We start from the raw sequence: 22,835 nt of genomic DNA on the forward strand, positions 1-22,835 counted from the left end.
TTTGCAATTTAAGTTTACATTTTGTAATGTCTTTTTTAAATAAAAGTCTTCGAGAAGATTAGTTGAAATATCTGCAAACAAAGATAACTTATTATCTGAAATAATGTTATGACAAGGTTCTTTCATAGAGAGAAATTTATTTTCTTTTTCTTGAAAAAAAAAAAAAATAACCTGTAAAAAATACAGTTCTTCGTATTTTAACGTTCTCTGAAGAGGCTAGAAATCTGATAAAAAAAAAAACAAGAAAACTTTCTCATTCCTTTTTAGAGTCTGGTCAGAATAGAAATATTTTCTTTTGAGGTAGAAAAACTGCAGCTTAAGATGTGTACATTTTCTACAGGCCCGAGAAGAAAGTATCTAGTGATAGACACTTTTTACTTCAATCTTTTCTAGTGAGAATATTTTGCACATGTGTCTTCTCTCTTCCAAGCTGGTAGTTTTCTGACATATTTAACTGCTAAAACCTCCACAGATTTACTTAAAGTATATTTTTCTCAGAAAGATATAGATTCATCAGGCAATTTAGACGCAATCACTTCAACATTATATACTTCAGCAGGTAACTTAGAGTTTGCTTCAACATTTTAACATCCTGTTTAGACAGAGAGGAGATAGCATGTCAACACATTTAGAATGTCCATTCTGAACTGCCAACTTTGGCTTGAATTTTATTACAAAATGAGGGAATGCACAAATCAATCAACAAGCACAATTTAGTCATATGGCCAATAATAGCAGCAGTGCAGCAAACTCAAGAGAAAGGGAGAAGAGGAAAAAAAGAAAGAGGAGAAACAAGAGGAAGAAGACATATACCCAAAATAAGTTCAACCAAGACAAAAGATATGAAAGGAAAAAAGATAAAGAAAAAGATGAAATAAGAAATAAAGGAAAAAAAGGAAACAAATATTTCAAAATGATAATTTTACCTGCGTGCGTGGAAAAAGATTTTGTCTATTTTCTGACAATTGCGGCATCTTATTCGGTAAACCAAGCGATTTCAGGGATGAAACTGGATTCAATGTTCGGATGCTCATGAGATTAGAGGTTGACGGCATTGGGTTCTTAGTCTCCAGAACCGACTGATAGGGAAAGAAAAGACAAGAAAAATAAATTTTAAAACTTAAACAAAAACAACATATCAACTAGTAAGATGAATTCACTTCTACACTATTTCTTTTTTGTTCTGAAAATGAACAGTATATAATTGCATTTCAAAATGAACAGTATATAATTGCATTTCAAAATGAACAGTATATAATTGCATTTCAAAATGAACAGTATATAATTGCATTTCAAAATGAACAGTATATAATTGCATTTCAAAATGAACAGTATATAATTGCATTTCAAAATGAACAGTATATAATTGCATTTCAAAATGAACAGTATATAATTGCATTTCAAAATGAACAGTATATAATTGCATTTCAAAATGAACAGTATATAATTGCATTTCAAAATGAACAGTATATAATTGCATTTCAAAATGAACAGTTATATAATTGCATTTCAAAATGAACAGTATATAATTGCATTTCAAAATGAACAGTATATAATTGCATTTCAAAATGAACAGTATATAATTGCATTTCAAAATGAACAGTATATAATTGCATTTCAAAATGAACAGTATATAATTGCATTTCAAAATGAACAGTATATAATTGCATTTCAAAATGAACAGTTATATAATTGCATTTCAAAATGAACAGTATATAATTGCATTTCAAAATGAACAGTATATAATTGCATTTCAAAATGAACAGTATATAATTGCATTTCAAAATGAACAGTATATAATTGCATTTCAAAATGAACAGTATATAATTGCATTTCAAAATGAACAGTATATAATTGCATTTCAAAATGAACAGTATATAATTGCATTTCAAAATGAACAGTATATAATTGCATTTCAAAATGAACAGTATATAATTGCATTTCAAAATGAACAGTATATAATTGCATTTCAAAATGAACAGTATATAATTGCATTTCAAAATGAACAGTATATAATTGCATTTCAAAATGAACAGTATATAATTGCATTTCAAAATGAATACAGAAAGTAAAAACATGCATGGAAATAGAACAAAATAAGACATTATGGCAGTTACATCAGCCAGTTCTTGCTGAAAATTAAAAAGGATTAGAACTAAGCATATAGAGAAAAATTGTCTATAGTATTTACTGAAATATGATTTTTTTTTTAAATAAATATTTAGAGAAGGGGGAGGACACATCAAATAAATCTGTACAAGAAATCAATTACTTACCGAGAGAAATTGTTGTGGCAATACGTCTTTGGCACTGAAAAATAAATATTTTAAAATTAAACAAGGATCAGTGGCATACTGGCTAATGGCATTTATCAAATCAGTGGTAAGTGACAGTCTTTTGGGAGAAATTCAATCATTACTATATATGAGAATAAATAAATACAATTAAAAATTTACTGGTCATCGCTGACAGGATGAGTACACTCTAAACCGATTGGTCAAATAAAAGGTTCAGTTCAAAATCGTTTATGGGTTTCAAAATTCGGCATAAAGTATCCCAAGTTTGAAAAGATGCTCCTGATATAGATCAATAGTTATGCGAGTTGAAACGCAAAAATCACAGCAAAGGCAAGGAAACTTCATAAAAATGTCATAAAATACTTTTTGCGCTCTTTATAACCTCATCCAACCGAAGAGTAATAAAGGTTTATTGGGGGTTTTTTTTCAGCCACCTCATAACTCTCACTGTCCCTATTTTGTCTGTTAGTTCTCATGTTCCATGAGCGATGTTTCTGACAAAGGGGAAAGAATTGCTATTTTCTAGGTTGGAATCTGTCTAACATTCATTATTGGTTAGTTTTGGACCATGAAGTGTTTCTGTTTTTAGCTCTGTGGCTTCATGCTTTGCCTGAAACGATTTTGAAAAATAAAATAAAGTAACGAGAACCATTATTTACACATATGTTGCACTCTTTGACCTGCTTCAAGTGCCTTTTGCCATAATTTTAACGTTCAGAGAATTTCAAAACGAACCTTATATGCGGTATACTAAACCAAAATCTTCCTCCCATTACATTTAATGCAAAACAAACAAAAAAAAATACTAAATTTATTTTGGGAGCAAAATTAGGCACTAAATTATGGCTGTTCTTCAAAGTTTCGGAGAAATTAGATAATTTGCTGTCTTGGCTACTAGGATTCCAGAAAAAATTGTCTTTTGATTTAGCAGGGGGGTGCCCAACCATGGCGGGTCATAAAATATGCTTAAATATATTTTAATTCATGCAGATTTTGCATTTATTATTACAGAGCCAATTCCCCAGGGATTGCTTCAGCTATCAAACACTTCAGCCCATATATAATTCAATCAGAACATGCTACTGAAGTGCTCACAGATAGTCGCCCCTGCTTACAAGCGTATGAGAAACTCCAACACTGTGCATTCTCCGCAAACTCTGGTCACAACATTCCTAAGTGTTGTCTCTCGATATTCTGTTAAATTATCCCATGTACTAGGGAAAAATAATATATCAGATTACGCTAGACACAATTATCCATTGTGAAGAAAAATGTAAAATTTGTAAATTTATCAATGCCCTGGAGGCATCAGTAGTTAGAGAAATCACTGTAAAAGACTTATTAGCGGGTCATTGTCCCATCTCATACATGAATTGTAACACATGGATCCAGGCTCAGCGGATGGGTTAATCATGGGTTACACAGGAAGAAGCCTTGCACTCTGCTAGACAGAAAATCGTCATTTCTGAAAGAGTATTAGACAAACTTTTAGTCGCACTACACTTACAACTTCACCATGCCAGTAAACACTAGTCAAAGCAGATCTTTAATATGGGATTTTATGTGCTGGATACAGATAAGGCCATCAGTCATACCATAGATAGTTGCTACACTTGCATGTCACTAAAGCATATACCAAGCCAATTCAAGAAACACTCATCAACAAAACCACCAGATAAAATTTGGAGCTGGTACGCTAGTGATGTTGTACAACGTGAAGGACAACTAGTATTATTGGTTCGGCAAAATATTTCTGCCTTAACACATGCAACATTATTATTAAATATCAGAAAGCAGTCAATTTCTAACTGATAGTTCGGGTGACGAAGTAAAGATCAGGGTTGATCGCGCTCCGGGATTTCAAGCCCTACTCACTGATGGTTTACTGGAATCATTCCATAATCAAATAAAGATTGGAGAGATAAAGAACTGTAACAAAAATCCAATTAGGGAGTGCTCAGTATCAGAATTTCATACAGAATTGTGCAAATTAAACCATCTGAAGGCAAGATAACAGATACTGAGTTGCACATAATATCTAATATGAACAGCAGAGCGAGAGAAAATGGCTACTCTTCCCTAGAAGTTTGGACAATGAGGAACCAAGTCACTGGAGAGAAACTACCAATGACAGTATAGACTGTATAAACCCAATGGAAGAAGCCCCCTCCCCCCCGGGAATAGTTCCTGATGAAATTATTGATCTGCGTTGGTCTTCACGGATCCAAAGATTTCTAAGATTCTTAGAAAAGAACGATGTGATGTATAGTGACCCTGATTAAGGAATTCTATTTCTCGTAGAGCAAATTAGTCATATTGAATAAAAGTCTCAAACAATGAAAATAAATTCAAAATGTCAGAAAATCATACCCATACAACATGGAGGGGAAAGAAATAGTTACAAAGGGACTCCACTGCTTAGTGACCACCCGGTGCAAAAATATGTTATCCGGTCGAGATGCTCTTCAGTTACAGTGAACTACGTTTATAATACCGCCAGTTCAATATTCGCCCTTCTTGTGTCATCACCCCCGATACCTACCAACGCGACACTGTTTACTCAAGTCATCGAACCATTCGACAGCTTGTCTCTGATGGGAGATCGTTTCCACATAGATTACTATTGTCATTCTGCTTTCCCTAAAAAAACACCTTAACACCACATACAAACGCAAGGACCTAATACCGCCTGCAAAATATAGACAGCTAGCACAGCATTATAGCAAGTTACCACATCTATACGATTCTACTTTTTTTGGGCAATTACGTGTGAACATCTGAAAAACTTGATAGAAAGAAAAAAAAAATAATTTAGAGTAGGATTTCAGTTTTGCTTATAAATTTAACGTAAAATGTTACCCCTGTCCGGGCCATTCCAGCGTTTTAAGACAGTTACGAATGAAGGGGGGTATTCCCCCCCCCCCATTAAAAAAAAAACTTTCGCCTTAAATAAATTTGTAAAAAAGAAAATCCATTCTATGTTTATACTTTTAGCTCCAACAGTAGGGAACGCGTCTGGAGCGCTAAATGTTTTGGTTTCGATTCTAGTACCCAAGTTATTTTGTTTTTTAACTTTAGAAATCAGTATTATGTATGTATATATATTCAATAGAGAATTGGGTAAATTTTTACTTCCTTTAAAATGACGACCTTTGTAGGTTTTCGAGTATGCTGAAAACGAATATAGCATTTAAATGTTCAAGATATTAAGCAATGTAATTCCTTATGTTAAAAAGTGGTGGACAAAACTATGTGCGCGCTTGTGCGTTCAACAATGGCCACCACTTTTCACATAAGAAATTAGATTGCTTAATATCCGGAAAACTACTGCGGAAGTTTAAATGCGATATTCATTTTCAGCATACTCAAAAACCTACAAAGATCGTCATTTTAAAAGGAAAATGTTAAGGTGGAAACCAAGTAAAAATTTACCCAGAATTAGTTCCGTAAATACGAAATCTGCATGAATTAAAATGTATTAAGCGTATTTTACGACCGGTTTGGTCAGGCGCCTCGCCACCCCACGCTTTGCTAGTCTACAATAATACTAAAAAATAAATAAATTGTTGAAAAAAAAAAAAAAAAAATCTAAAAATAAGTTGAGATAAGTTATCTCCCATAATACAGTTTGTCACCCTAAAGTAAAAAATGAATCGAAGACGAAGCATACACATATTTAAATATGCTTAATTGAAGTTGACGGAATTAGTAGGAGTTACAGACCTGCATTTTCGTGAATTTTCTTTTTTTCTTGGTCGGTGAAGAAATTTGCAATTTCGTATGGAGTAAGGGTTGCTATTATTTTTTCCCTTCTCTTCAAACACTCTGTTTCGCATTTGGTTTCGAAATTTGGCGTATTCAACCTCGGCTTCTTCTGGTTCATGATTGTGAAAAATCCGAGGTACGGGGTTCTTGGAGTCGAGCGAGGTGCTCACACTAGCACGACAATTCAGACTAGCCCTCTTTGAGCACTTCCACCAGATCTTATCACTTCGAACGGCCGTCTTTGTGTACATGTAACCCGCATGACAAAGTTTCGCTCCCCTTTTGTTACTTTCGATAACTTCCTCCATTTGCTTGTTTCTTTTAACAGAGAAAAAATTGACTAAAATATATTTTTTTAATTTTACTTTCGACTTAATTATTTTGCTTCAGTCGTCACGAAACCGGTCTTGCTTAATTTTTTGTTTTAAAACATTTTATGTTTTGCTTTTTTTTACTTTCCCATACGTGTAAAAAAGAAACAATAAGAAAAAAAAAGATTCCGTTAATAAGCTCTTGTGACGTTTAAAAAAAGAAGAAAAAAACGCAACAGTCGCCGAAACGAAACATTAAAAACGAAACGAAACGCTTTGTCTTAGGCGCTCTGACAAGAGAATGTCGACGCGTACGATCAATACTTTTTTTTAATCGTTCAGATTACCCCCATCTCCTCTAATCTCCTTAGAGGGCAGGATGAAATTCTTATAAACTACTAACAAATAATTTTATCTGTATTTATTTAAGAGTTGGAGTAGTGGGAGGCAGGTAAATAATAGACGAAACGAAACACTTTAAAACCCGAAACGAAACACCGAAGAGTTTGATACTACTACTTCTTATTCCCTCACCAAATAAACATTTTGCTTTTATTTCGTAAAAGAAAACGGAAAGAAAAAAATAAGCTCGCTCTTTAAAATGACGAATAGGTTTTCGGATATGCTGAAAACGAATATCACATTTAAATTTTGCGCAAACAAGTAGTTTTCTGGATAAGAGGTTTTTTCAATTTCACATTTAATGTCAGTGGCGTTCGCTATTCTTAACATAGGGAGGAGGGTTGGTTTTGTAAGGCGTACAATCTTTTCATAACACGACTATTAATCACTAGACATTTAATCTCGTATTTTTTCATCATATCGACACTTAATCACTTGGGAATTTCCGAAAGCGCTCACAACATTATATTTGTATATTTTTTAGAATCCTTTAAGATGATTCTTCATAATCTGTATATCCATTTTTTTTGCGAACTAGTGTCCTCATCTTCATAATTGTTTATACAAAAATACCAAACATTAAATGTAATGAAACAAAATGATTATTTTACAAACGAAAAAAAGTACAAACAATAAATAAGGAATTAATTTTATTTTATATTTTTCTTCAATGGGCCGGCGTAGACGAGTGCTACCCTACAAGCGAAATACGCATCGGCTCCGATGTTGAACGTTGTTCGATTGAGGGAGAAATCATTATTTTTACATGGAAAGAATTTTTCCGTGTGTGTGTGTGTTTTTTTTTTTTTGGGGATGGATATTTTTTTTTTTTTTTTTTTTGCCGGAGTTTATGCAATTATTAACAGTAGTGGTGGAGTATTATTTCCAAGTTTAATTAAAGTTTTTAGTTTTACGATACCTGCGATATTTTTTTTTTGCCGGATTTAAGAAACAAACAAAATGAAAACAAAACAAAAATTTAGTGCTTATGCATATTTTAAAACAATCAGAAAATCTTCGAACATTAGGGGATGCACTTAAGCCATTAAAAAAAATAAATAACGGTAACATAAGTGCATAAGCACGAAACTTTTGTTTTCATTTTGTTCGTTTATTAAATCCGCCCCCCCCCCCAGTAAAGTTTTTTTTTCACCAATTTTCCTGTTAATAATTACATAAACTCCGGCAAAAAAATATCCATCCAATAAAAAAAAAAAAAAAAAAAAAATTGGTTTCTAGTGATTTTTTTTTTTATCAATTCTAATAAGGGTAAATTTGGTACTCCGATCCGTGCTGAAATTAAAATTAAATTTATTAAAAAAGCCATTCTTAACATGGGGAGGAGAAGGTGTTTCGTACCTATTCTGTACTTTAACCTTACAAAATTTCAATTAAACTTGGAAATACGATTTAAAAAATAGCGCGGATCAGTAAGTGCATTAGCACCGTAAATTTTTACGATGTGCCACTGCCCAACTGCATTATAAACACCCAAACCTCCCCATGTTAAGAACGGCTTTCGGAATACCCCCCCCCCCAAAACCTCGGAAGTCGTTCTTAACATAAGGAGGTTGTTTATTCCGAACGCCGTTCTTAACATGAGATGGTTGGGGGGGGTGTTTATACTACGCTAGGGCAGGTCGTAAAAAAATACCAACAACTTTAATCGTGTGAGTAGGTGAACATTTTGCGCCATCTTGTTTTAAACCAAAACGGAAAATTACCTCCCTTTTGAATTCTCTTGTGTTTTACGATCGTTTTCATCGAATTCGATGTTTTATTTTCTTTAATAAATAATTTTCTACCTTATCGATTTTCGTAATTTTTTTAGTATAATCATCTTAAAAATACGAGGAATACGTAGATATAATTGTTTGCATGTAAAACTTAATATTACGATTTCCGAAATTTCGTTCTAATAGTGTAGCAACGCCTTTTTTGTTTTGTTTTTTTAATTTGTTTAAAAGATATTACTAACCGATCACTGCCTGAATCAGAGTCAAAAAGTATGAGATCCTGAAATTGGTCTGGAAAGGTAAATGACCTATCTGTTGGAAGGGGAGGTAGATTTGCACCCAAATAACTTAGCCTCTGACGCTTCCTACTTAAGGTCCGTTTAAGCGTTTGTTTGCTCGGCAATGCCATTACTACATCTGGTTGAAGCTGGTTGGCAACTGAGGCAATGACTGCACTTGGAGTAGCCGATATGTCATCCATTTTATCTTTCATTTCAACAACGGCTTGGCGCGCCAAAATATTTTCTTTATTACTAAAATGATTGTGCTCAGGGTCACAGTTGCTTACAATCTCATCATTTTTGGTCGTTAACCTTGCTGTACATTTGGCACTCTGATAAAGCTTGCAACGCCACTGAATATTCCCATTTTCATATTTTCGATGTTTAACGAATTCATATTGTTTATGAATTACCGACGGTTTTCCTTTTGACGTAACTCCAAAAGTAACTTTGTTTCCACTCATGTTTAAAAATAACGCTGCTTGTAGATACAGAATTTAGAAATGGCGTTAAGCACCAACAGTCACACTTCTTTTGTACGCACGTGCTTAGATGTTCGCGTGATTATGTGTGTGCGTGGTAGACATGTTCAAACAAGGACGATAACTAGCACTTATTATAATGCAGCTTATGCCTGCTAATAATTTTTTTTTTTTTCATCATCATTATCAACAACAACATTTACTCCTATGTTTGTTTAAAAATAAAATAGTTATTGAAAAAGATTTTTTTGATAATATTTTTTTTTTTTAAGTTCGGTATTGTGTTAACATTAAGTAATAAAAAAAAAAAAAAAATAAAAAAATGAAACTATTTGCAGAAGTTTGTTTCCATTTTTAAATGAAAAATAAATTAATTAAAATAAATGTTATGATTACTGTTTATTTGTCCAAAAGTTTTTTAAAAAGTGGCTTATATTTACTTTAAGCGAACAGATTAAGGAGAATTGCTTCCCAACACTTTGAAAAACCTCATCAGTATGCCCTGTATTTAAGAATTCAGGTGACAGGTCATCTCCCTCTCAGTACAGACCAATAAGTCTCCTGTGTCATGAGTAAGTTGCTGGAATCCATATTAAATAAAAAAGTAGTCAACCACCTCTGAAGAAATAACCTTCTTAGTGACATGCAATATGGTTTCCGTTCTGCTAGATCTACAGCAGATGTGCTAACGGTTATATCACATAGGATTAGTGAATCTGTAGCGAGCTGCTACTACTACGAGACTAGGCTGTATTCTCACCTTAGTTCTCTCTTTCTCCCTACTCTTTTCTCTTTTCCTTCCTTTCTTCTTATACGTCATCAGAGGTTCCAGCCAATGAAAAGCGAGAACGGTTTACGTGGGACATTCAAGTGAAGGAAACGTCCTTACTTCTACGGCGACTAGAGACAGAACACACGCCTCACTCCTCAGCTCCCGTTAGGTAGCCAAGAGGAGCATTGAACATTAATACAGACTTTACAAAATGCACTGTCTTTCTTTGTAACCCAAGTTTCGGGAAAACACACATATATATTGGATATATAAAACCTCATGAATTCATAACAAAGTCGCGTTACACGTCCTCATTTTTATAAGAAGACAATGTCTCCTTTTACCAGTATTTCTTTCTATTTCAGCGCTCCAGTTCTCCCTGTTATCGAAGGCGCCTCGAAGTGGGAGCCTACCGAAATGGTGACCTCTAATTAGTACCCCTGTTAATGTATGGTAATAATACCATAAATCTCTTGACAAAGGCTTCCTTTCTAGGGCAATTTAACAGCTAAATCTGACCCCCAAGATCGCCATGGGCATGGAATATGTGCCTACATTAAGGATGGCTCCCCGTGTGGCAGGGATATCTCTAGAGAAGATCCTAATTTACCCTATATGTGCTTCAGAGTTGCACTTGCTAACACCACTGCATTTATATTTGCCCTCTATAGGCCCCACAACAGCGGAGTTACTATCTTTAAGAGCATATCTGAGAAAATAGACCACATACTGTCTTCACATCCCTCGGCTAACATCCACATATGTGGTGACTTCAACGTCCATAACGTGGAATGGCTGACCCATTCAAATAAGACAGACGATGAGGGGAGGTTTTGTCATGATTTTGCCATTGCTTATGATCTCACTCAGATTGTTCGCGAACCCACCCGTGTGCCCGATACACCCGGTCAATATGCAAGCCTCTTCGACCTTTTTCTCTCAACTTCCCCTGAGCTATGTTCATATTCCGTTCATTCTCCTCTAGGATCCTCCGACCACTCCGTCGTATCAGTTAAGATAAAAACGAAATGTAAGAAGCCCCCAGACGTACCCCTCCACCGTACTGTATACCGATACTCTATGGCCGACTGGGATAGCTTCCGTACATTCATATCTGATTTACCTCTGCACTCCATGTTTAAAAAGGATGTGTCCTCTATAGTATCAGATCTGACCGAATGGTTAATTGCAGGCATAGACCAGTTCATACCATCTAAAAAATTCCAACAAAAACCTAACAGCCAGCCATGGTTCTCCCCAGAATGTGCTGCTACTATCGCGCACAGAAATCACTTTTTCCATAGCTACCAACGTAATAGATGCACTGAGACTAAAGCTGCTTTTAGGTCTGCCAGCAACCACTGTAAAAGAGTAATAAAAAATGCAAGAGAGCTATATGCCCAGTCTGTTAAATCCAAGGTAGCTGATCAGCGGCTTGGATCCCACCAGTTTTGGCAAATAACAAATAGGATCCTGAACAGAAGTGTGCGCTCTATCCCAACCATTATCAATGAACCAGAGGTCATCTCGTCAGCGTTAGACAAGGCCAAACTATTTGCAAAGAACTTTGCAGCTAATTCTACCCTATGCGACGAAGGCCATCAACTCCCCATATTTCCTCCTATAACACAGAACAAGCTAGGTAACATACAAATATCCGTGCATGAGGTCACCAAGCTAATAAAGAACCTAGATTCCAGTAAAGCAACTGGCCCTGATGGCATCCCAATTATAGTGTTAAAAAAGCTTCAACCAGAACTTGCTCCCATACTTACGAAACTATTTAAGCGCTGCCTTAAGGAGAAGTGCTTTCCGACTCCCTGGAAGACCTCATCAGTTTGCCCTGTATTTAAGAATTCAGGTGATAAGTCATCTCCCTCTCAATACAGACCAATAAGTCTCCTGTGTGTTATGAGTAAGTTGCTGGAATCCATATTAAATAGAGAAATAGTCAACCACCTCAGCAGCAATAACCTTCTTAGTGACACACAATATGGTTTCCGCTCTGCAAGATCTACCGCAGATGTGCTGACGGTTATATCCCACAGGATTAGTGAATCTCTTGACAAAGGCTTCCTTTCTAGGGCAATTGCTCTCGACATATCAAAGGCCTTCGACAAGGTATGGCATAAAGGCCTACTTCACAAGATTTCCAGCTACGGTATAACTGGAAATGTTTTCTCAATCATTAAATCATTTCTCTCCGATAGGCTCATAAGAGTAGTGGTAGATGGACAAAAATCGGAGGCCTGCAATATAAATGCTGGAGTCCCTCAGGGGTCAATCCTGGGCCCAACTCTCTTCCTGATCTACATCAATGACCTCCCTAAACACATACTTAAATCATTCGCTGACATCTATGCTGATGACACGACCATCTACGGCAACACATCAAAGGCTGTAAATGACAAAGTTCTCTCTGATTCTCTCTCCTCTGATCTCGAGCGCGTGGTTCAGTGGGGGAAGATGTGGCTGGTTACCTTTAATGCATCCAAAACCAAACTCCTATCCTTACATCATCAACGCTCTGATCCCCAGCTGGCATCAATTGTGATGGATGGCTCTCGTCTGGGTGAGGCCCCGTGTTTTGACAAGCTTCTGGGTTTGACCTTTACTCCTGATCTGAAATGGAACACGTACATCAAGTCTGTTGCCAAGGTCGCTGGAAAGATGGTGGGATCCTTCTACCGCTCCAGAAGATATCTCACTACTGATGCAATTCTCTATCTATATAAAAGCCAAGTACATCCAAGGATGGAATACTGTTGCCATATCTGGGCAGGAGCTGCTAAAAACAGCCTATCCTGCCTTGACAGAGTACAAAATAGACTTCGTGGCTTAGTGGGGGATGCCCTTTTCTCTACTCTGCAACCTCTCTCCCACAGAAGAGACGTTGCGAGCCTGTCCTTGTTTTATCGTTATTTCCATGGCAGATGCTCGTCTGAACTCCAATCTCTGGTCCCCCCTCGCTAATCTTTCACGAAAAACACCCGTCTAGCTGAATCCACTGTGAAAAATTTCCCCCACTATATCTGTGCCTAAATCAAAACGCAGATTCCATGAACAAAGCTTCTTTCTTAGAACTGCACGCCTGTGGAACTCTGTTCCGTCTGCCTGCTTCCCTCCGGACTACAACTTGGATGTCTTCAAGTCCAATGTTAACAAATTCCTAATGAACCGCCCCCTTAAGTAAACATTTCAGCAAATCTCCTCACTAACGTAATGTACTTGCAATAACTCTTATCCCTGAGTGGCTTCCGGGCCTTGATAAGTGGTGATCACTGTAAAAAAAAAAAAAAAAAAAAAAATTGCTCTTGGCATATCAAAGGCCTTTGATAAGGTATGGCATAAAGGCCTACTTCACAAGATTTCCAGCTACACTATAACTGGAAATGTTTTCTCAATTATGAAATCATTTCTCTCTGATAGGCTCATAAGAGTAGTGGTTGATGGGAAGAAATCAGAAGCCCATAGTATTAATGCTGGTGTCCTCCAAGGGTCCATCCTGGGCCCAACTCTCTTCCTGATCTACATCAATGACCTCCCTAAACACATACTTAAATCATTCGTTGACATCTATGCTGATGACACGACCATCAAAGGTCATAAATGTCAAAGTTCTGATTCTCTCTCCTCTGATCTTGAGCGCGTGGTACAGTGGGGGAAGAGGTGGCCGGTTACTTTTAATGCATCTAAAACCAAGCTTCTATCTTTATATCATCAACGCTCTGATCCCCATTTGGCATCAATTGAAATGGATGGCTCTCGTCTTGGGAAGGCTTCATGTTTTGACAAGGTTCTGAGATTGACGTTTACTCCTGATCTTAAATGGAACACGTACATCAAATCTGTTGCCAAGGTCGCTGGAAAAATAGCGGGATCCTTCTACCACTCCAGAAGATATCTCACTGCTGATGCAATTCTCTATATAAAAGCTAAGTACGTCCAAGGATGGAGTACTGCTGCCATATCTGGGCAGGAGCTTCAAAAAATAGCCTATCCTGCCTTAACAGAGTACAAAATAGACTTCATAGCCTAGTGGGAGGATGCCCTTTTCTCTTCCCTGCAGCCTCTCTCCTACAGAAGGGGCGTTGCGAGCCTGTCGTCATTTTATCGTTATTTCCATGGGAAGTGCTTGTCTGAGCTCCAATCTCTGGTCCTCCTTTGCCAATCTTTCACGAAAAACACCCATCTAGCTGAAACCACTGTCAGTAATTTTCCCCACTCTTTATCTGTGCCTAAATCAAAACGTAGATTCCATGAACAAAGCTTTCTTAGAAGTGCGTGCCTGTGGAACTCTCTTCTGTTTGCCTGTTTCCGACCTGACTACAACTTGGATGTCTTCAAGTTCAACATAAACAAGTTCCTGATAAACCGCCCCCTTAAGTAAGACACTTTATCAGATCTCCATTACTAGCGATTACTACAATATTATCCCATTGATTACTGTACACACAATAACCCTTATCCCCGAGTGGCCTCTGGGCCTTGATAAGTGGTGACTTCCTTGTAAAAAAAAAAAAAAAAAAAAAAAAAGATAGCCTCTCCTCTAACCCTTGCATGATTAGTGGAGGGATGAGGGGCAGTTTCACCCTATTGATTTTAATCTCTCATAAAAATAACTCCAAAATTGGCAAAACGGCTAAAATTTAACGTAATAAAAACATAATCGCATAAATAACATTACACAAATTTTTGTTTTTTCCTTGAGGGATTAATTGTCTTGGTGTCGAGTGATTAAGTGTCCATGCGATGAAAAAAAAACGTGATTAAATGTCTAGTGATTATATGCCCATGATTTATAGTCGGGTGGTTAAATGTCAGGTGATGAAATGTCGGGAAACGGTTTTATAACACGCATGTGCATTAATACTTTTCAGTTGGGAAAAAACGTGGCCACCAGTAAAAAAAAATAAAAAATAAATAACATGGCCACCATAATGAATTAAATTGGATAATAAAAGGTCTTAATATCTAGATAACTGTCTGTGCAAAATTTAAACGTGATGTTCATTTTCAGCATACCTTAAAAAGGTTAGTGTTTAAGTGCAAAGAAAGTTTTAAAAAATACCGAAAATTTGAAGAAAAATAATACACAGGCGATATTTTAAATATTATGACATGGTGAACATTTTGCAATTAAAATCAATTTAGTATCATGTAGTAATAGGAAAACAAAAACATGTTTTAATAGGTTTTTTCATCTTGAGCGATACTAAAAAAAAAAAAAAATAAATAATCATGGCTCCATAAGCAATGCAAAAAATTTCCATTTTTGTAAGTGTTATAATTTTCTTATAACTTTCTTATTAAAGTGACTTTTTCTTTATTTGCATATCTCCCTTTACGTGATCTTGCCATTTGCTTTTTTCAATACTTTTTTTTATATTTTACTAAAATGTTTTCCTGGCCACTTGCCATATTTGCTGCAAAATTCACTTGAATAAAGCCTTGGAAAAAGGTCTTTCTGCTTTTGTCTTCATTACAGTAAGAATTTCAATTAGGTTAGTATATTTATTCATTTTAAACGCTTTTGGGTTTGTTTTTTTTCAGATTTCATGTATAATACTAAATAGATTATAACTCAGATGCTCAATAAAAAAAACAAAAAAAAAACACCTGCATACATAAAATTAGCACAAGAGAATAAATAGTGAAAAAAATTGAAATAGAAAAAATTTAAACAATTTCAGTACATTAAAAGTATAAAGGTAAGTATATAACTGAAAACGAAATCCTTACATGATTCTTCTTAAAAAGAGTCTACCAAAAGAAACACGAATTCTGTAATGGTGAAAAATTTGAATATATTCCAAATTTTGACAAAAATAACGGAGATCCTCATTGTACTTATCTATATAATTATAAAACTCAAATGATCTTGCTTGCTTGCTTTGGTGTTTAAACTGTCCTTCCGGTTCTAGTTTAAGAGTTTGGTTTAGGATCTCTGATTTTGCGCAAACACTTGATACATAATAGACGATGTAGGCGGGATTTATTAATTAACAACAAATAACGATAAGACAAAAAAGGCACTTTTGCATTTAACGACCAGTGCTGAAATAATGTTATCATTTAGAAACCTATTATTTAACTGCAAAACACCTTTTTCAAAAATCATAAATACTTTTTTTTTTAAATAATGACGGGAGATGGAAGTGAAAAGTCACAAATAAATAAATAAATAAAGAATATTATTAATAATAATAATAATAATAATAATAATGATGATGATGGGGGGGAGATGAAGGAACCAACGTCAAATCGGAGTTGTAAATCTGTTCTGAAAATGAGGGACAGATTTACTAGAATGTTGTATGTGAAACTGAACCCCCTTCCAAATCTTTAGATAAGTATAGTTTACCTCCTAAAAAGAAATCAACATGTACTTTTTTTAGTTAATACATTTCAACGGCATTTAAAGATAAAATAAAAGGAATTTTTTTGTTTTTAAATAATTAAAAATAACATTTTAGCACAAGGGATCACTTTCCTATATAAATTCAACGTAAAATTAGACATCACTTCTTGGCAACATAGCGAGACATGCAACCGTTAGCATTTTTTCAAGTTTGATGGTGGGGGAGGGGGGAGGCAGAAAGAGGGTATGGGGTGGGGTAAGGTGGGGGTCTCAAGTTCCAAACATTTTTAAAAAACGTAGAAACCCTTCAAAATGTGTGTATGGGGGAGGGGGGGGGGGAGGATTTCATTTTTTTTTTTTTAAGATTTGCTTTGAAAAGGTCTCAGTTAAATATTACTTAATCAGTTAATTATTATTTCCTAATATTTTTAAGGCTGTTAAAAAAAAAAAAAAAAACACTAGGGTAGACCTGTACACAATGCACACTACCTGCTTGTATTTATTTTCCTTTTTTTTTTTTTTTTTTTAACGAATTACACATTTAATCTTCTAAGGGCAATGATGTTAAAACTTTTATTATCCAATGTATTCCATACTGTTTTAACTGGTCGCCATTTTTTTTTTTGTGTGCGCATGTATTCAATTTTTTGCGTGCACACAAAATTGCATATTGTTTTTACTGGTCGCCACATTTGTTTTTGCATGCTTATACATTAATTCTGTATCCTCATTATTCCATAGCCAGCTATAACATATACTGACCCAACAGGTCATGAGTAGTCTAGTATTTTCTAAATTTTCACCGTTACGGAATCACCAATGCTTTTAGCCGACTCTTTTTAAAAAGAATCATTTAATGATTTCAATTTCATTTTGATACAGCCATAATGACAATGCGGATATCTGTTATTTTCAAAATTTCACCAGCAATAGGCAAATAGGCTCCACTGCTTTGTGGGTGCCTTGGGAAAGGCAAAGAAGAAGGGAGTAAACCCCCAACAAAAAAATCCGGTTTGTAGTCCCAATAGGCAGATGATAAAGTATTGCAATATCTTTTTGGCAACTCCTGCAGATGCGCTGGCTCCGACTGGCTTACTTTTTTATTGGACTTTGTCTGCAACACTGAGAGGTGGACTCTGGTAACTGGGCAAACCTAACTATCACCCGTCCAGGCTGCATCCAGAGATGGCACGAGTGAATATATCGGAAATATAGCAAAGTTTTGATTCAGCGAACATTCTAAAAAGAACTTTTACAGTCATAAAAAAATTGATTACCAAGACACGATTTTCAGACACTAAAAATGATTTTGTTGCTACTTGTTAATTTGTGTAAATAAACAATGTTTATTTCGCATATTTGATTTTTTTTTTTTTTATTATTTATTTGTGGTTGAAAAGGGATCTAATTAAACCCGATTACCACTACAGGTTGGTGACCAAGAACATGAAACGAACACACAACTACATACTTCACTCCCTCCTGATCTTATGATCACACATTAAGCATTCGGATGGTGGTCTTTTGCGCAGTTTATTTCTTCGCAGTGGTACAGGTACTGGGTTTCCATGAGAAGTATTATCAGAAAAGGCATCACTTTTATTTATGTGGCTGTTCACATGGTCTCTCTCAAATTGTCACAAACCTTTCACTCAGATCCTCTGAAGACATGTCAGAACAAGTGGATCTGGTCCCACTAGGAGTCGCAGATCTTTTACATGGCATGGTATTCTGTCAATCGTTCGGTGCACTGGTAATTCCAGTCACACATCCTACCTCATATTTTGTGGTACGTCGTCCCTTTGATAAAACTATTTGTGACATTACTACTATACTTTTCAATTCCTAATTTTATGAAGCAATTATACTTTTAAAATGAACCAAATGTTGTGCGTAGGGACTCACAAATTATAGAAAACTTTGACACAAACTTTTTTTTTTGTTTAGGTGAAAAAAAAAAAAAAAAAAAAAATAGAAACCGACTTGAAAAAAATAAATATATTCTATTAAAAATCTTTTTCATCAAAATCACTGGATTCAGCATTAAATAACCTGAACAGTGTTGATATACCGTAAAACAACCAACCAACCTAAGTCCACTCTGATCCGAAGTGGTAGTACCTATTAGGGTCCTAACTATGAGTTAAATAGAAACCGACTTGGAAAAACCAAATATATTCTATTAAAAACTTTTTCTTCAAAATCACTGGATTCGGCGTTGAATGACCTAAAAAGGGTTGATATGCCATAAACCAACCAACAGAATTTTGAACAGATCATTTTATTCAATCCCTGCTCTAGTTCCACAAACCATTTCCAATTGCATTTTGAGTGTTGCACCAAGGATTGAATCTTCAGCTTCCAAAAGAGTATTGTTTTTACAACTGAATTTACAAAGTACTTTATCCGTTGTACCACAGTTGATGTTGACAAAACAAGAACATGCTACCTGCATGTGTCAAGATACACCCGAAGTAGGTTGGAGATTACATCAACCAAAACTTACAGATAACACTAGAGATGAGAACAGTAGTGGGAATAATTTTATTAATAAGAATAACCAATCAGAAACATTAGAAATGTAATACATAAATTTTTTTTTTTCACTTCTGACTTTATTCCGTATTAAAGATTTTTATTGCTTATGATAAACTAATGATTCTTATTATCTAAAGAATCATAGGAGTCAGCGCAGAAATGGAAGATTCTTTTAAACCTGGCCAAGGGCCAGTTAAGCTTTCCACTTTCTGTTGTGGTATTTATTTGCTTCCCCACAAAAGCAAATTAGATATAAGGTCGTTTATAATCTGAAGAAAAACCAGCTCCCCCCCCCAAAAAAGGCGGCACTCTGGCAGTATCCAAATAAATATTAATTGTCTCAGTATAAAGGGTTTTTCCCTACATTGACCAAGGATGAATTACAGAACAGATACTGCTCGGCTGGAAGGCCAGGCAGTTGCATTTGCTTCAGTTAGTTTCGAGATGAAGACGATGTCCATTTGCAAATCTGAAACATTACGATCTAGGAAGTATAAGAAAACTTCTCCCAGAATCTAACCGACGCGAGAACCCCAACGCAAAAAGCCTTTCATGGACATACAAGCATGTGTGCCCATTTTGCCTTTTATATATTAGGCTAGCGGGGGTGCCCAGCATTGCGTAGGTGTTTGTAGGTGTTATAAAAAAAAAAAAAAAAAAAAGGCTGGAACCCGTATCGCAAAGGAGGAAAAGGTGAAAAAAAAGAGTTGGTAATTAACTTTTGGCCAGATGACAAAAGACAAAAAAAAAAAAAAAAAAAAAAAAAAAAACTAAAAAAAGAAGAGAGAGAGAGAGAGAGAGAGAGAGAGAGAGAGAGAGAGAGAGAGAGGTCTTTCTCACTAACCATTAAGCCATAGCGGATATCGAAATGATGAAAGTTGGTAATTAAGTAAATCACTCAGGCGCAGAAATGAACATCTGGCTAGAGGCCAGTTAAGCTTCCCATCGTTTTATTTTTTTTTCTTCACAATGTTGGGGAAAACTAGCCCCCCCCCCCCAAAAAAAAAGGCAGTGTCCAAATAAATAGCAATTGTCCGATATGAATATCCTCTACCCAGGGAAAAAGTTAATTACCAACTCATTTAATGCACTATCTCCTTTTTTCACATTCTTTTCCTCCTTTGCGGTACGGATTCGAGCCTGCCTGCCTGCCTACTACCAAATTTTTTTTTTTTTGCTCAACACACACCTCCAAACACATTGATCAAACCTAATTGACTTCAAAACGTCCCAGCCCGATTTGCTTCGATTAATTTTGCTTTATTTATACGAGAAAGACAAACAAACACTCGAAACGAAGGAACTTTTTAAAACTCGATGAAAATAAAGATAGAGACGATGTTCGTTAACTTCTCCTGGAATCTAATCAACGCAAGAACCTCAAAAAGCTCATTTTGCCTTTTACATAATAGACTAGCGGGGATGACCGGCGTTGCCTGGGTGTTTGCCGGTGTAAAAGAAAAAAAAGTTTTGGTAGGAAAGTAGGCGCGAACCCGAAGCCTTGAGGCACATAGCCTGATAACTTACCACGACGCTACAAGGGCAGAGAAATGATAATGGTAGAAACTAAACGTTTTAAAAAGCAGGTGGTTAAACGAACGTCAACGCGTTTTTTTAGGTCAAACATCGCACCATAGAGAAATGAAATCACAGCGTGAATTTTGTAACATAAAAGTTGCGGAAATAAAAGATACAGATGACCTCCTTTCGTAAATTGGACAAAACGCTGATTGGGTGTTTAGAGGTGTAAAAGAGGGAAAAAAAAGTTTAGGTAGTAAGATTGGCTCGAACCTGAAGCATCGAGGCTAAGGCGGAAAAAAAAAAGTCTGACATGTTACCACTACGCCAAAGAGACATACAACTCAGAACACACTTAAACTTTTAAAAACACTTGCAGGTGGTTTAAACTAACGTCAACGTTTTCTAGGTCAAATAGGACGTCATTGTCATAGTAGCAGGAGGAGAGAAAATGAAGGAACGATTTTTTTTGTCACCCCTCCTTGTAGAAAAAGGTACAGTTTAGGGTGAAGAAATTAATGTTTTTGGCCAATTTTTCAATATTTGTCGTCCAAGATGTCGAGCTTCAAAATGATACCGAACTCGTGAAAATCCGTCGCCTTTGTCAAAACTTTTTGTAAGACACACACACACACACACACTTTGGCTTTTATATATATAGACTAGCAGGGGTATCTGGCATTGCCTGGGTGTTTGTAGGTGTGTGTGTTGGGGGGGGGGCGATCAAAAAAGAAAAGTTTTGGTAGGAAGGTAGGTTCAAAAACAAATATTTAAAAAAAAAAAACAGAAAAAAAAAAAAAAAACAGTGAAAAGTTTTTTGTAGGTATGTGTGTTGAAGGGGGGGGGGGGTATATCCAAACCCTATGTTAAACTTCTTTTAAAAAATTGGAAAAACAAACAAAAAATACAGTGAACATGATGTAAAATGAAGAAAAAGTAAAACAAAAACAAAACAAAAAAAATAGTTTTGGTAGGTAGGTAGGATCGAACCTGGAACACTGAGGCGAAAAACTTGATAAGCTACCGCTTGCCCACGAAGGAAAGTAACTGAAACAAAATTTCAATTTAACGTTTTAAACGCACAAGTAGTAGGTGTGTGGCAAATTTAATTAGGTCAAAAGAAATTAAATTCTGCACTTAATTTTAACTGCGAGACAGTTCTTTTGGGTTTTTTTTTTTTTTTTTACCTAACTTTGTCTGGTTTTCTTTCCCCAATGTATTGGTGAAAACCAGCTCCCCCTTTGTTAGGAGAGTGTTCGAATGAAAGCAATTGTCCGATATGACGGTTTTCACCGACATTGATCAAACGTCCTTTGCTTTCTGGATGCTCCCGGTTCCGTAGGTCGAGAATGACACCTTAGTTGCACATCAGTTTTGCAAAAAAGCCAAATCAACACGAGAGGGACCAAAATAGCAAGAATTGTATAAAAGTCAACGTAAATAAATCTAGACGCAACGCGGGTTCGCATATTATTATCTAGGGGGTATATAAGAAGTTCTACACGATAGTACCCCCCCACGAGAAGCCCGGCGAACAAAAGCCTTTTATGGACATACAAAAACTTGTGCGCCCGTTTTGCCTTATATATATATATATATATATATGTAAATTTTTGGTACAGCAGAATGGAAGGAGAAATTTCAGAGGAAACATAATTTAATTTAAATACCAAAAAAAAACAAGAAATGGGCAGGTGAAATTAAAATTTTCCCTAAGGCCTTATCGTCTGACCCTCTAAGAGGAAACGTCAGAATGATAGATTTTGATATATATATATATATATTATATAATAGACTAGTGGGGGTGCCCGGCAGTGCCTGGATGTTTGGAGGCGTAAAAGAAAAAAAAAAAGTGGTAGTAGGCAAGCAGGCCTGAACCCATGACGCGAAGGCGAAAGAGAAGGTGAAAGGAAAGCTGGCATCTTACCGCTACGTTAAGACGCAAGAGGAAGTGAAAAGCGTTCAAATTTAACGATTAAAAAGTTGACTTGAAGTGAATAAGTTAAGAATCACGCAGACGCAGAAATGATGGTTGGCTGCAGGCCAGTTTATGCTCCCCACAATGTTAGGGGAAAACCAGCTCCCCCGAAAAAGGGGGAGCTCTCCAAATGAATAGCAATTGTTTGATATGAAGGGTTTTACCCACATTGATAAAAGCTAATTGATTTCAAGACGTCCCGGCACGAAAAGCCGCTGACGACTTTGCTTCGATGAGTTTCGCTTTATTTATACGAAAAAGATGAACAAACACGCGAAAGGACAGAATAGAGGGAAGTTGATCAAAATAAATGTAGATATGACGCCTGTTCGCAAATGATACATATTATAATCTAGGGAGTATATAGAAAGTTCTCCAAAATAGTAACCCTCTC

The 22,835-nt window shown here is 35.8% G+C and overlaps 1 protein-coding gene across 5 annotated transcripts in view; it reads right to left on the reverse strand.

Annotated features, from left to right (window-relative positions):
• The window catches only part of LOC145303589 (uncharacterized), a 121,894-nt gene that overhangs the window by 70,714 nt on the left and 28,345 nt on the right, over positions 1-22,835 (reverse strand). For 2 of the 5 annotated variants that reach the window (XM_080145134.1, XM_080145133.1), the window contains exons 1-3: positions 8,754-9,591; positions 2,277-2,310; positions 927-1,079 (exon numbers count right to left, since the gene is read on the reverse strand). In XM_080145134.1, the coding sequence (XP_080001260.1) occupies positions 927-1,079; positions 2,277-2,310; positions 8,754-9,256 (690 nt within the window). In that variant the 5' untranslated portion in view covers positions 9,257-9,591. Of the gene's footprint in view, positions 1-926; positions 1,080-2,276; positions 2,311-6,020; positions 6,605-8,753; positions 9,592-22,835 lie in introns of those variants that run through there. The other 3 variants (XM_080145137.1, XM_080145136.1, XM_080145135.1) reach the window with 2 other exon arrangements.

The sequence above is a fragment of the Euprymna scolopes genome, chromosome 19 (genome assembly GCF_053919585.1).
Source record: "Euprymna scolopes isolate OS-2025 chromosome 19, ASM5391958v1, whole genome shotgun sequence".
NCBI lineage: Eukaryota > Metazoa > Mollusca > Cephalopoda > Sepiida > Sepiolidae > Euprymna > Euprymna scolopes.